The sequence below is a fragment of the Simochromis diagramma genome, unplaced genomic scaffold (assembly GCF_900408965.1).
Source record: "Simochromis diagramma unplaced genomic scaffold, fSimDia1.1 OVJJ01000603.1, whole genome shotgun sequence".
Taxonomy (NCBI): Eukaryota; Metazoa; Chordata; class Actinopteri; order Cichliformes; family Cichlidae; genus Simochromis; species Simochromis diagramma.
The window spans coordinates 13,516,634-13,532,347 of NW_024387414.1; the positions used below are offsets into that span (position 1 = coordinate 13,516,634).

The 15,714-nt window shown below is 40.5% G+C and overlaps 1 protein-coding gene across 6 annotated transcripts in view; it reads left to right on the forward strand.

The window, feature by feature from the left end:
- Positions 1–15,714, forward strand: part of ush2a (Usher syndrome 2A (autosomal recessive, mild)) — a 216,232-nt gene that overhangs the window by 180,542 nt on the left and 19,976 nt on the right. For all 6 annotated transcript variants that reach the window (XM_040011777.1, XM_040011776.1, XM_040011778.1 and 3 more), the window contains 6 exons: positions 22–205; positions 3,728–3,885; positions 5,570–5,728; positions 5,867–6,029; positions 7,217–7,434; positions 9,341–9,477. In XM_040011777.1, coding sequence (XP_039867711.1) covers positions 22–205; positions 3,728–3,885; positions 5,570–5,728; positions 5,867–6,029; positions 7,217–7,434; positions 9,341–9,477 — 1,019 coding nt within the window. The remainder of the gene's footprint in view (positions 1–21; positions 206–3,727; positions 3,886–5,569; positions 5,729–5,866; positions 6,030–7,216; positions 7,435–9,340; positions 9,478–15,714) is intronic.

Consider the following 15,714-nt stretch of genomic DNA (forward strand, 5'->3'; position numbering starts at 1 on the left):
TTTCTTTTTTTTATACTCCAGGTGTGTGGTTGAAGCGCAGACACCTAGTAATAAACACATCTGCAGTGGAGCTGTACTGGGATGAGCCATCCCAACCTAATGGACACATCTCCCAGTACAGGCTGAACAGAGACAGTCAAACTATTTTTACCGGAGACCACCGTGACCGGAATTTTACGGACACTGGACTCTTGCCAAATCGCAGGTAAAGAGGATGAACTCGCGCTCATTTATACGTGCAGGAATATAAAAACGTGTGTCCATGTAGACGTCACACATACAAAAACACTTGACATGCAGCTTCACAATTAATCATCACCGCGTTTGTGTCTTTATACGTGGATCACCCTAATTTAAAAGCATTCCTATCGCCCAATCCACGCCTCTCTCAGGACTGCACTCTGCACATGTCTGTTTGTGTCATTTAATGAGCAAATATTTGACATGCCAATGACTGATGCAAACATTGCCACGCACACAAATTAAAATCACGAATCAGATCTGGCTTTTGCTTGCAGACAGCAGTGAAGCGTTGATTTTGTTTATCTGTTTATTTTCATTTAACCTTTATTAATCCATGTCTTTTTTCCAGTGCGGATGTTCTGTTTTAAATATGGGAACGATACCTTCCACTCCCTCCTATTTTGACTCTCCTGTTTCTCCTCGAGCTTCTCTCTCCCAAGACAATTTCTCCTTACCCCAAATAGAATTCCTGGGATAACACCCTGCAGTACTCCAATCTCCTCTATGTGTGAGTGAAAGAGAAAGAAGAGAGAAAGAAGATAGCACTGTATGTGTGTGTGACGTTTAATTTTCCTTAATTCCAGATAGTCTGCCAGGAGGCATACCTGCTCCGACCCTTCGCTTCTCATCGCTTGTCTCGCTTCTGATTCCTTTCTCTTCCTTCTCACCCTCCCTCCCCTCCTATCCTTTCCTTCTTACCTCATTCCCTTCCTCTTCCCCTTCTTTTCCCAATTTAGCCCTGCGCCAAGAATTACACAGGGAGCACCGGCCCCATTATCCAGACAGACTTGTGTGTGCATGTGCGAGTGCGCACGCTCACATGACTTTGTGTGTGTGCGTGTGTACGTGCGTGAGACTGCTCAAAGTGGCCATTGATTATTTATGACAATGTTGATTAGCTGTCACTTTGCTTCAGCAGCCCAGGAAGTGTCTAAGATGACGAGAGAATTAACCTATTCCCTCTGGCTGGCCCCGCAGGACACACTCACACACTCACACACACACACACACACACACACAGAACCAGATTCACAGCCAAACAGATGCAAATGCCTCACTGACCGATTACCTTCTCCACACACACACAATTTTACTTTTGATATCCCAAGGCGCTGTTTACATTTAAGTAAATATCTTCCAGTGATGAAGTGTTTAACTTCATTCTCCCACTGAAACCTTATGCCATCATAAAATTCTCCCTCTCCATCACTCTGTCTCTTCTTCACTCTCTTCCTCTCAGGATTTCTGTCCCTCTGTCTTTCTATCTCTCCTTGACATAGTCGGTGTGTCTCAGTGAGCCACATTTATTTATGTTTTGTGTGTGTGTGTGTGTGCATCTGTGAGAGTAACATATGAGTAGTTTTAATACCTTTTCCTGAGTGCGTTCTAACCCAGTGCAGAGGCACTAATGGCCTCCTGTTTAAAATGCTCTGTACAGGAACAATAACCCAACACCCGCTGCCTATTAACACATGTGTGCTAGAGTTTATAGCAAATTAAAGGCTTTTAATGTTAAATGGTGGCCCACTTACACAGCTAATGTAGGCTTTAGCACCAACCAGCCACACGCTCTTAAAAGGGAAATCTATCTTATGATGTCATTGTCAAAAGAAGTAGAGAGTGGGTCGCGAGCGGCAGCGAGACAAATGAAATCGAGAGAGCAAAGGTGTATAACAAATGTGAAGAACAGCACAATGATAGTTATTACAGATAAATAGAACCTTTAAAGGGTTGAAAACTAAACTTTGCTAGCCTTTCTTCTTTATAGAGTTTGTTGTTTATGTAGTTTAATCAATATATTTATTACAACTTTTAACCTTTATGTTTGTATTTTTTTGTTTTTTATTGATATTTATAATTTATTTATTATTTTTTTATCTTCCATTTCTGAATTGTCTTCATAGTGTAGTAGTTTAGCCAGTCACCCAAAACATCCCCTTGCGTATCAAATCGAAATCGAGGCATCGTATGTAAAAAGCTGTGGTGACCTCTCGCAAATAAGGAATCGGCTAAAATAAGCTACTTCCTTCAAATATCTCTACTGTAACCAAACAAATACTTGTGGACTTAATAAAAAATATTTGCACATTTGACTTACTAGATGAAGATGAAGAAAATAATGCATGTGATGACAAATTTCCTGTTGGTTTGAACATACAGAGCACAGATTTTCTTATGAAGTTCATAATCTAGTAAGATGAAACTCAATAGGCTTAACTCAAAAAAATTGTTGAGATGATATTATCAGGATAATTAAGGGCTGGTCATATTGCATATACATTAGTAGAGGTTTTCCATTTGTGACTAGAAACATTGGGGAGAAGAGTACTGAAACAAACTGCGATTCACTGTGATTTTCAGGATTTGGTATCCAGCAGTCCTTCTGGCTTTTCAACTTTCTTCTTCCTTCAGCCCAAAAGTATATTTTAACTTGTCTTGTGCTCCATATGGGTGTGGTAGTTCTTGCTAGAAAGAGGTATGACTCTGAGAAGAGAGAGGACGCGGTAAAAGAGAGACTTTGCACTACTTGTGCAAATTTTTTTCTATTCTTGATGTGTCCGAGAAGCACATTATCAGATATCAGTCATCTCATCAATTGGTCTCTGCTTTAAACCAAGGTGTGAAGGAGGCCTTTATTACATGTTATAAGGCTTATAAGTCCTCTTAGCAAGCAGTATTTTAATAAAAGTCTTACATTCTTCTGCTAATGCCTCCAGTTCTACCACATAAAAATGCTTCTCCTTAGACTGCACTTGCATGCTGTTTCCTGAGATTAAAACCTACACTTACGTTTGTCATATTACAAATAACAAATTGCCCCTGTGGTGTTAGGAGATTAGCGGTATGCTCGGTTCATGAGTTGTGTTTGTTCGTGGCTCTTTGTTAATTTGTGCTGCTCTTAGTAGATTGCACTGGTCATTATTGAAATGAACAGGTTGCATTTGCTTTAATGTTAACAGATTTGTACTGTTAGTAGATCATCCACAGAATTTTCCACTTCAATTGTGGCTTCACACTGATTTACTATGAACAGAGATTTTGTTGTACATCAGTGAGACCATTGCGTTTGCACAGCTGGGCTGATTTTCATTATAAAAATGCAGGGCAGCTGAACTATCCAAAGTTTGTTCTGGCTGTAATTTTCTTCTACTGCACAACATGCACCGCATCGCTAAGTAGATGCAAATGAACAACCATGTAGTATGTTTTGTAGCATGTGAGTAAGACTTGAGTTGATTGGATGCTTATAAAGGACAAAAGATCACTGCCACAGATGGAAGAAAAGTACAAATAGAAATGTTGCAAAGTGGAAGTTGCTTAGTAGATAAATACACTTGAATACTTGATGTATGGGAATACATAAAGTAAACAAATTTCAGGTCATATACTGACAAATGCTAAGAAATGTTATGGTATATCAGCCTTACACTGTAATGTCTGTGTTGCTTTCTCCACACCCTTCTTTGCCCCACTATCTATTTAGGTACTTGTATGAGCTGGAGGCTAGTACGGGGGGTGGGACTGGTGTGAGTGACAAATATGTTATACAAACACCAGTCTCATGCCCCTCTGGGATCCCACCTCCGCACAATGTGACAGTGTCAGGCCCCTACTCCATATCTCTTGCCTGGTCCCCTCCTGGTAAGTAGCAATCTGAATGAAAGGACACATGGATGGATGAAAGGCTGGATGGCCCTAAGTGATTTTCTGTAGAGTGTATTAAGTTATTTCAGTCAGAATGGTGTCAAAGATTAGACGTTTATTTTAAGTTCTAGTTGTTCTCTATCATTTGTATATTTAAATTTGCTCCTTGGAAATACTATTTATATTTTTTAGACTTTCCAACTCAGAAACCAAGCTTAGCTTGTTACAACTGGTGATTCTTTAGTGCAGTGAATTTAAGTGCTAGCTTTCTTTACAAGGGACATTAAAGGTATTGTTTCATGAAATCAGAAAAAGGGTGGCTCACACCCACAAAAAAGCTCTGAGTACTCACCTTCTGGCCTCTCAAGACCTGGCCTCTCAAGACCACATACACAGGCATACATGAGCATACACATAGGGCTGAGTTTCATGCTTATGGGGCAGTGATTGTCTGCCCTAACCCATCTATCATTGACTATTACTCTCTCATTAGGCTGATTTCCTATCTCAGAAACCGCTTAAAGGGCCAACTAGCAAAGACACTTCACTTAGTAGTGTGTGTGGGTTTGTGTGTCTTTTGTTTTTGTATATTTTTGTCTGTGTTTATTTATGCATCTTTATACGTATTTCATTGTGTATGTGCACGCGTGAATGTGTGTGCGTGTGTGTGTTTGTGTGCACCATTGCAAGATATTTCCATAGGCAGGCCTATTCTATCGTCATTATGGGTTGATTTTAAAGGTGAGGAAATATCGGCTGGGTTCTCACGCTTGGTTAACTCCCTGAGCCCAGAGTCTGGAGTGTTTTCGTCTTGTGTGTGCATGGGTGTGTGTGCATACCTGACTCTCTTGACAGTGTGTGTGTGTATGTGTCTGTGTACATGCACCTGTGTTCATGTCTTCAAATGCATACACTGACTGCCAAAGCACTGACTTATGGCTATTAAAAAGGCATTTACTCGAGGATCAATTCCTCCATCGCGGTGTTGGTGCCTGTATGTGCGTGCATGTGTGTGTGAGAAAATGTATTGAATGCAGGCTTTTAGCTGTATGGAAGAGAACATGCATGAATTGTGTGTGTGTGTACACCGTGTGTGTTAAATACAAGATGATAATGCAAGTGATAGGTTTTGAATTAAACCTTTACGGCATTATCACGCCATTATCGCTCACACATAAACACCTCCACGCACATGTGTGTATTATGTGAAGGTGTCTTACCTCAAAGTGTGTCCATTTAAAAACCTGAATGTGCTGAAGTCAGAGATGTGTGTGCAAAGGTTTGTGTGTGCATATGTGAGTTGGGGGGTGAATAATTGAAGTCTTTCATTTGTCTGGTAATCAGTTCGTTCTCGAGATATCCAGAGTTCATGAATGTTGAATAACCCATCACAATACAGTTGGCCTGAATTATGGAAAAACCTCCTGTGAGAATATTAACAAAGTCCAGGGGCATGTGTGTATGGGCGTGTGAGTGTTATCTGTATGTATACATTTGTGTGTTTTTGTCTGGTTCTAAGGCCCACAGTGCTGGAATTGTAAAGCCAAAACTTCAGAAAAAATTGGGGAAAAAACAGCGAAAAAAGCACTCAGAATATTTTTTTCTTCTTTTTTTCTTATAAATCTATCCCAGCAAATGACATAACCACCTAAAGGTTATCATATTGTTTCTCTTTGCACAGGTCAACTAAATAACAGCCAGCCTGTGAACTACAACATCCTGTTAAATCCAGGGAGTGAAGATGCAATAATACAGCATGCTGGACAAGACCTGCACCTCACTGTGACAGATCTAAAGCCTTTCACTATTTACTACATAAGAGTGCAAGCCTGTCAGATAGGTATATATTTTTTAAGTGCATGAAGTACCAATCAGGTAGATTGATAAAAACTTTATGGCCATTTTACTTAGTTAAGGTGTTGCTGTTGTGTCTCTAACCATGTACCAGAATTATTTCTGATTGTTTTGTTTCATATAGAGGGCTGTGGAGTAGGAGATGGTGTCTTTGTGCGGACGTTAGAGGCCACCCCAGAAAATCTGCTGCCGCCCACAGTAAAGGCAAGTGAAGCCAATGTTCTGGAGATTCACTGGTCAGCCCCCAAGAAACCAAATGGACTCATCACCTCCTACCATATATACAGGTAACAGATGAACAAATATAGTACACTGAGACATATGGCCTGGCTTTGCCTTCTTATAAATACCTGTTCTTTTCTCCTTCGGTATTAGGATGTAGTTGTGCTATGAGACTGTGCTTTGTCCAAAGGTAGTCTTGTAGGTTGAAAAAGTGTACAGTGCATTTTTGAGGCATGTCATTGTTCTATATATCGACTCTTCGCCAGTATCATCAGTACTTACACCTAAAGTGACTTTATCAAGTTATAGTGTTATAGTGGTATTCGAGTTTTTTAAACCCTTCTGAATTTTCTATATGTTCCCATAAATGTATCACATAAAATAGAATCAGATTTCAAGTCCTGCTGGTGGATCTATGATTAAAACACAAGAACATGCAGAAGCCACGTGCAAGGCTTTTTTTCACATTCTCATACCTACACTGTGTTCATGTGCTCAGAGTACCAATTCAGACTGTCAAACTGTTGAACCAGAAATAGCACACATGTATCACATACGATTATTACATATAAGATACATAACAATATACATATTTGCCTTTCTATGCAGTAATGGATAAAAGTTTTAGTGATTATACTTTCAGATAAATGTCTACTTAAAACTCTATTTATTGTAACCGTGTGTGTGTGTAGGTGTGTGTGAATGTGCATCATTAATACATGCTGAAGGTCGTGGTCTGCTTGTTGACCAAAGAGTTTGTGATCTGTATGCAGGGTCAGACCAGACTAAGCCCTTTAAGTCCTCAGGAAACACACATTAGCATAGCAGTACACACACACACTCAGTGACACATCTGGCATGATCAGACTCAGGCAGACAGGGACTTGGATAAAACAGGAAAATCTCTCTCTTTCCGTCTCTCATGCACACACCTGAAACCCTACGTAATCAGACAAATGGGCTTACCAAAGACATCAGGGTGCTTGCATCAGCTCATGGCTTATACAGAGTGTTTAAGATGTGATGATCCATTTTTTATTTGAATTCCACACAAACTTAGTGTCTTCATCTTTAGAAAACTGACGTAAATATGTGCAAAATTAAAATTGATTTGATATAGTTGATGTTTAATTTAAAAAAAAGAAACATTACCAAAAAATTGAATATTTAAATTTTTAATGAGGTGTATATAGTATGAAAGTATTTAAAGGAAACTGATGAAAAGCTAATACAAGTGTTTATTTTCTCTTAGGCGTCCATTAGGAACAGAGGAGGAGCTGCTGGTTTTCATCTGGTCTAGTGGGCCTCTTGAATTTTTTGACGCGAGTCCTGCTCTTCAGCCCTTCAGCTACTATCAGTACAGAGTTCGTGCCCACAACTCTAGAGGCTCAATTCTGAGTCACTGGGCTTTGGGCCAGACATTAGAGGCAAAACCACAAGATATGGCCGTTCCCATTGTCACTCCTTCGGGTAGGTTCAACAAGTCACATGAAAACCGGTATTTATTAGAGATGACCTCATTACGATTTTCTTTTGCCAGTTTCAATTTACAATTATTTTGTGTTTTCTTTTTAATAAGTATAACTGAGATCATAGTATAGCATCAAGTAAATATCTGAGATATTGATCTGGTTGGTAGTAGTGGAGGGGTTTGTTTATCACTTTTAGCTGCTTTAGTGTTGATGAACTTAACAACAGGCAAATTAGAGGGGAAACAATGAGACAACCATCAAACAGGAATGATTTTACAAGTGGAGGTCACTGGCATTTTTCCCTTCTGATCTTTTCTGGGGGGGTTTTTCTAGTTTTGGATTTAGCTAAATTCATTGTCAGTACTGGTATCACAAGGTGAGACCCCTACAAAACCCTACAGCATCTTGCAGCCCACTGGTGTGAATGTCTCTGACAAAATAGTCAGACTTCATTTGGGTGGTCTGACATCCTCCAGTGGGCCCTTTGCTCTCTGCCTAGCACCGTGGAGTCCAGTTGACATTTTCCATAGAATACAAGAATTGGCAGGTTCACCGCTGGTACCCTGGGCTTGTCAAGAATAACAGCAGGTTCACAGTGAGCACATATGACATATCTGAAAGGATCAGTAGAAGGCATGGAGAACAATATGCTGCCTGTATCATCGTTCATCATGGCCGTTTTGGTGCTGGGTCAGCGATGGTCTGTGGAGGCATATCCATGAAGGGACATACAAACCTCTACAGTCTAGGCAACAGCACCCTGACTATGATTAGGCTGAAATCCTCTGACCCACTGTCAAACCCTACGCTGGTGCAGTGGTGCCTGTGGTCCTCCTAGTTCATGATAATGCCCAGCCTCATGTGGTGAGAGTATGTAGACAGTTTTTGGAGGATGAAGGACTTGATACCTTTGACTAGGCCCACCCTCGCCTGACCTAAATCCAATACAGGGGTGGCCAACTCCAGGCCTCGAGAGCCGCTGTCCTGCAGGTTTCAGATATCACCCTGGGTCAACACACCTGAATCAAATGATTAGTTCATTACCAGGCCTCTGGAGAACTTCAAGACATGTTGAGGCGGTAATGTAACCATTATATCAGCTGTGATGGATCAAGGACACATGTAAAACCTGCAGGACACCGGCTCTCGAGGCCTGGAGTTGGCCACCCCTGATCCAATAGAACCCCTCTGGGCCATTGTGTTTTGGTCCATCCGATGCCAGCAGGTTAAAACTCAGATTGTCCAGGAGCTCAGTGATGCCCTGTTCCAGTTCTGGGAGGAGGAGGACCCCATCCATCATCTCAAGCCATGTAAACAAACAAACTACTGAGTATTTTCAGGGTCTTTGAATTCAGCCCTCTGTAGGTTGATAATTTTCACTTCTATCAAATGATATGGCGTCCTTTCATTCTTAACACATAACCCAGTCCATATCAGTGTTTTGTGTTCATTGAATTTTTTTATTCAGTGTATTTCACCTTACCAAACAAAAGCAAGTGCAACAGATTTGTATAACAAAACAAATTTCCGGTGCCTACATAGTATGTTTATGACTTCACCAGGTAACAGGACGTGAACCCTTTTCTCTTTTTCGCTCTTCTCCAAAATTTTCTTTGTAACTGCGTTCATCCTCCGCTCATACCGAGGCTGCTGGCTTGTAGCTGGCTCTAAGCTCTGGATAGTTTCATCCAGTTTTCCTTTGTTACCGTCTTTAAAATGTCCGTGTTCAGTTAGATGACGTTCAAGTGTCTGATTAGGTTTGTTGTCACATATGTTTTCGTGGCGCTCTGTCCCTATGATGTACTTTAGCAAACTTTGTGTCTTGACCCACATTTGCATGACTAACACGTATAAAATTATCTTGTATTGATTTATTGTAACAGTTCACCATGCTACTTTGACAGGTGCGTATTCAGTCCACCTAAAATGGAGTGAACCAGGACAGCCCAATGGTCTCATTTCCCATTATGGGCTGGTTTACAGGAAGCACCAAAAGGACCCTACGCTCAACTCAACTATTGTTACTGCTCTCACTGTAGAGGTAATCACACACACACACACACACACACACACACACACACACACACACACACACACGTGCATGTCACATGTCATTCATACAATAAATGTAAAGAAATTTGGACTGTACCTGTGGTGCTTGTGCCATCTGTTTGCCAGTGAGGGGCCTGAAAAGACATAAACACACGCTGCCCATGGTCTGCTATTCCCAAGATCACTTCCATAATTCTGTATCACGCTGGATGATCTAACATATCAGAAATACCAGTATGAGCATGTTTCCTGATACCAAACACACAAACACACACACATATACAAACACCTTCATTCCCATATATATGCATATTATACATTAACAGCTGCCATCTACTCTCAATGTGAACTGGCAGCTCAGCACTTGCTGGCATCCCCTATCCACCATACATCTATACGTGTGTGTGTGTGTGTGTGTGTGTGTGTGTGTGTGTGTGTGTGTGTGTGTGTGTGTGTGTCTGTCTGTCTGTCTGTCTGTCTGTCTGTCTATAATATAATAATCTGTTTGTGAAAAATTTCAGTTAGTTATCCATTTAAAAATCAAAATTAATTCAAGAGCAACCTGGTTTTAGATAGCTGGGTTACTTACCACACATAGGAGTGAGTTGTGGTTTAATTCCCAGTTGCCCAGACCTGCATATCATTCTCCATCTTCCTGTTTTTATGCTCTTCCCAGTCTATAGACACAAATACCACAAAATAATCTTTAAGAAGAAGCTAAAATATAAACAACTTGAAAACATTTTAACATAAAATTTTGTATAAAAGGAAGGAAGGAGAAACAGACTGAAAGAATGTGGTCAACATTAAAGCAACAAGAGATCAAAGAGGTAGATAGCTGTTAAAGAAGTTAAGAATGAAAAGAGCTAGAATGAGTGAGATGAAAAAGAGAAGGGGAAGGGATAAAAAGACAAGTAAATGAACAAGCAGGGAACGAGACAGAGTGATAGATAGGAAGGTAAGGAGGAGAGCAAAAGAGAGACAAGGTAGAAGTATAGATCTATATTCTGTCCATATGTGTGGCCTCTTCTCCCTCTGTGACCTTTGGCTTGTCACTCATAATTAATACAAGATGTAAATGGAGACCTTTCACCTTCTCATTGATATGGAACACTCTGTGTTTGTGTGTGCCTGTGTGAGATTGTGTGTGTGTGTGCAGGAGGCTCATTGACATGGCATAGACTTATTTTGGTGGCGGTCATTTGTCACGCAGTTGTCTTCACCACATGCACTGCGTTGTTTAGGAATACACAAAGAGTGTGAAAATTAGAAAGCCTTTAGCTGATTCAGGTAGAGCAGACTTTATCTGAAGGATTAAAATTTGGGTTTTGACTTTGTTCGCTTTAGCATCATTAATCAAGGATTCAATGGCAAAAAAAATGCCTAAGTCAGGGGTGTCCTGTGGGACAGAACCAGCCTGTTAGAGTCCAGCCCACTGGATGGCTTTGCAAACTTTGTTTCTGTCTGAAATGTTAATTTTATCCAACCCAGATGTCTGAATCTTTATTCGTTTTAGAGCCTTCTGACTGACAAAATCATTCCCTGACATGGTTGGGTCAAAGATCTGTGTTGAGGTGTGTCTTCAATTTGCAACAATTTGTGTAGTGTTTTTGTATTATGTAACAATGGTTTCATCTTTGCGAACAGCTGCAGCATCTATTTGTACTTCTAACATTAAAAGAAATGTAGGTTCCTCTGTCTTTATTTTACTATTTAATTTTCACCCCTCAGCTGTAAAAGACTGTTGGGTATGGGAATCTTACTGACCTTGCTCTCAAGGTCAAAGGTCAAGTTTTCTGAAAGTCTTGTGAATGCATTATCTCGAGAAGAAAATCACGTAGCTGGATCTTCTAGGAGGCTGAGTGGTAGCACTGGCAATATTTTTTTCATTGAAATTTAATTTAGATTAAATCGGGTTGATCTAAAATAAGTTTGACAGCCCTGCTAGATTAATTGTAAAATATGGGTCATAACATTAATGTGAAGCACATGAACAGCTTATATTTTGTTTTCATATTAAACAGTCACAAACCAGTCCAGCACTTCTCCCAGTAATATTTTGTTTCAACCCTTATTTAAGTTTTTTCCTCTAAAAAGGGATCCAGTCTTTCACACTCTTCATCCACTTCAATTTCTTTTGTGCATGTAGTAATTGTGCATATGTGCGTGTGTGTGTATCCATTTGGTATGTGTCTATTTGTGTGTGTATTGATCTCAGGCTGGGCTGGGAACCCTGCTCTGTGCCAGCTTGGCTGATTAATGGGGTCGTCATGGCAATCGGACGGAATGAGGGTACGAAGCGCAGGCGGCCTGCCTCGCTAGACACCTACACGCCGCTTGGCACACACACTGTCTCGCGTGCACACAGAAATTCACTCTCCATGCTTTACACCTTTCTGACAAACATGCTTGTCACTCATTCTACCCTGTCAGGTTGTTTTTATTGCACGGTGCTTCATGTTTTGGTCGGGTTTTTTTGTTCTCCTTCTTTTCTCTCAAGTTTCTCCTTCTTTGTGTTCCCCTGCTGTTGCTACTGCTTCATTTTTTGACAATATCACCTGAGATTCTGGCCACCGGTAATCATTTTGCTCTCAATAGCTCTGGACAAATGCTTTATCGAGTAGATAAAACTCTATTTTCGCTCGTGTTTAAGCTTTCCACCTCAACCTCCCCACAGCTTACTTCTTTTTCTTCTTCTGATCACATCTGTCACTATTTTAATCTCTTTTGCTTTTTTCTATCTGTTCCTGTGCGTTTTCTTCTTCAAAACTTCCAGTCTCTTCTGTGGCTGATTTTCTTGTTTCTCTTTAGTGTCTCAACATCGTCGTTCACCTTACTCTTATATCTTCGTTTCCCCAGCTCGTCTCTCCACTCTGCCCTCGTCTCTTTCCAGTTTTACTACCTCTTTTATGCCTTTCACCCTTTAACCCTTCTGTATTGCACTCTTTCTTTAGCTACTTCCCATACTCCCTTTGCCCCTCCTTTTCCTCTTTTTCCTGTATTTCTCTCGTGTTTCCCTGCCTACCAACTCCCTCTTTCTCCTCCTTTACTCTGCTGTCCTTTCCTCCCTCCCTTGGCTATTCCAGATGTTACACTGTGGCCCTTGGGATCGCTGGTGAAGAGAGACCACAGGCATATGTGTATTCAAATGTGTGTGTGTGAGCATTACTTTGTGTGCATACATATGTTTGAATATGGTTGTGTGTGCTTGTGCGCACGCATAACATTTCTGTTTGTGTGTGTATAATGCAACAGTGTATGTGAGTGTGTGCGCGTGTGTGCTGTATTAATACATCCCATTGATCAGAGCAGGACCCCTGACAGTCATCATCCCTGAGAACCATCTGGCCGACGCCTGACGCTCCCTCACCCAAACAGAAGCTGACACCCTATTAATCTGCTACCGCCATGCATACATACGTGTGCGTGCGTGTTTCTGTGTGTGTGAATGAATGAATCTGTGACAGTATGTGGAAGAGACTGTGTAAAAGGTTATGTGTTGCGTACACGTGAACACTTTTTCCATGTCTGTGTTTCTGCGTACATGCTTGTGCGTGTCTGTGCTCCACAACTCCACACCGTGCACACACATACGGAGGTATACACGCACCACTCTGCCATCCGCCAACAACAGCCGGCGCTGAAGGGAGCTGAAGGGTGCTTGGAAATTAAGGTTATTACACAAATTGAGCCATATGGTCTAAATATTTCAGAGCTGAAATTTACTAGGCAATAAAAATGGCCCCTACCTCGGTAATGGTGTAAATTACAGCTTAACCACCAGCGCTAATGATGTCCTTCTGTACGCCCCGTAACCAACCGTACATGAAGGACACATTGTTTAAAAAATACCCCAGGAAAAGCGAGGGAGAGAGAGGAAAAGGAAAGAAGGGATGGGGATAGATGGGGAAGGATGAAGAGAAGGGGGGTAAGGAGGAAGTAAAAGAACTGAAGGAAGACAAGACTGAGGGAAAGAGAAATAAAGAGAGGAGTGTAAGAAAGTAAGAAAGTGATTAATATAGAGAGTGGAGAAACAGAGAGAGAGAGAGAGCTAGCAGCATGTTTACAATCTGTTAGTTTACCATTAAGAACCCGTCAGAGAGTGCGGGACAGCGAGGGCCAGCCGGCGAACTGTGTCTTAAAGCCGATATGAGGTTTCACAGGGTGTGTGTGTGTGTGGGTGGGTGTGTTTGTGTGTGTGTGTTAGGTATGCCATCAGCATGTGTGTATTTAGGCATGTGTAGTCAAAAGATGTAGAAGGATGGACGTTATCAGAACATGCGGTGTGTTTGGCTCCAAACATGTTGAATATTACGTTACAGGTCAAAAAAGAAACAACTCTAAACTCCTGATGTGAGTATGTTCTATGAATTCAATCATTTAGAAATATTTAAGCATTTCAGTGCGTTGGCACTGAGTTTGAGATGAGCATATCAGTTTGCAAAGTTCTTAGGTCAGTGGTTCCCAGCATAATCTAAAAGGTCTCCCCTTGATCAACATGACCACCCGTTTGTCCAGTACTTGGAGAGTACTCTAGTTATTTCATTGATTATGTTTAATGAACATTTTCAATGGTATATTTGTTATTTTTAGCTTATAATTTCAACTGTCAATCCGTACATTTAACAATTTCCTGTACTTATTGGCTACTTTCAACTAAAAAATGACTTACTTTTTAAAAATGTTAGCTACCTGTTTATCTAGTATGTTTAGCTAACAGTTTCTTTTTGTTTATCTCTTTAAACTAACGATGCCTGCTTTTGGCTAAAAGATATTTTAGCAGTTTTTTCACTTTTGGACTTTTATTTATATATTTGAATCATATTCATTATTTTTCTCTGCCTATTACAAATAGGCTTTCTTTTAGTTAACTGTTAACGTTTCTGCTCCAATATGTTCAGGTCAACTCAGCTCCTCAGGTGAAATCAAAAGGTTTTTGGGCTAAAGCTCCACAGGATCACTGGACTATCTTGCCCCCATAAGGATTTCTGTGTTGTGCTTTTGCCAGCTAATATCTAAAGCAAACATTTGAATGCAATACGTTTAGCATCACCAAATGGAGGCTTACTTCCTGATTGTCATGTAGAAGATATAATCAGAAGCACAGGATTCACCTCTGCTTACACTTTATAAATATAGAGGAAGTTTAGAGATTACTAAGTCAGCTTAACATAAAGACCAAGCAGAATATTCAAGCTGATTTGGCTCCTAGTAACAAAATTAGCCTACCAACAGTAGTAACACTCACGAATTAAACCTTTCTACTTCCTTTGTGTATTTATTTCTAAATCCAAGTTAAAAACAAATAACATTTTCTCTCACAAAGTGGCTTTGAGACGGTAGTGACTTTTAGGTCTCCAGTGTGACCTTAAATTTGCAACAAGAGAAGCAAATAAACTCTTTAAGATTCGTTCTCAGTCCATGTACCGGAGAAACAAAAAGAAACAAAACACAGTTACGTGAAAGGCTAGCAGTACCTTACGTGCCTGACCTCTTATGATATGTGGCTGTTCTTTAATGTGTATGTGTTACACGTTTTCTAAAGTAAGAACAAAAAACAAAAGAAACAAACAAAAAAAGCAACATTTTACAACTTCAACCTAAAGCGCTCTATCTATGCAAGATATGCAGTTAAGTTTTTCAGCCACCGTCATGAAAAGAAAAGATTCTCCATCTTACTGCAGTTTTATCCTTGAAAGGGTATACTTTTATTCAATTAATGTAGAAGACATACAGATGTTCATACGTGATGGTAAATCTAAAAACAAATAAGTTGCATATAAACGGGCAAAAAGGTTTACTTGTTGCATTTAACCCTCTTTTAACTTGCTGCTCGGCAATCCTTTTTGCATCACTTTAACCATGAACCAGCAAAAGAATGTGGCCGAATAGGGATAACAAGGCTTTGCCCTTGCGCTCAGTGACACCCTTTAACAAATGAGGAAGAGAAAAGAGAGGAGGGAAGAGAGAATTGCAGAGCTGAGTGTGCAGACAGTGAGGAGAGAGGCATGAGGAGGTTAAGAGAGGAGGAGGAGACAGGTGAAGTGAGGAACAAAGGATTAGAGGAGAGAATAAGGAGACTCATATGCAGAGTTTGTTAGGCCCTCGGCCTATCAGACCTCTTAGTTAGAGGTCTCCATCTCTGATTGGAGGGCTCTCAGCATTCTGGATAAACAGCCAAATAATCAGGCTGCAACACTCCCTCCTCTCCTTTCTGCAATCTTTG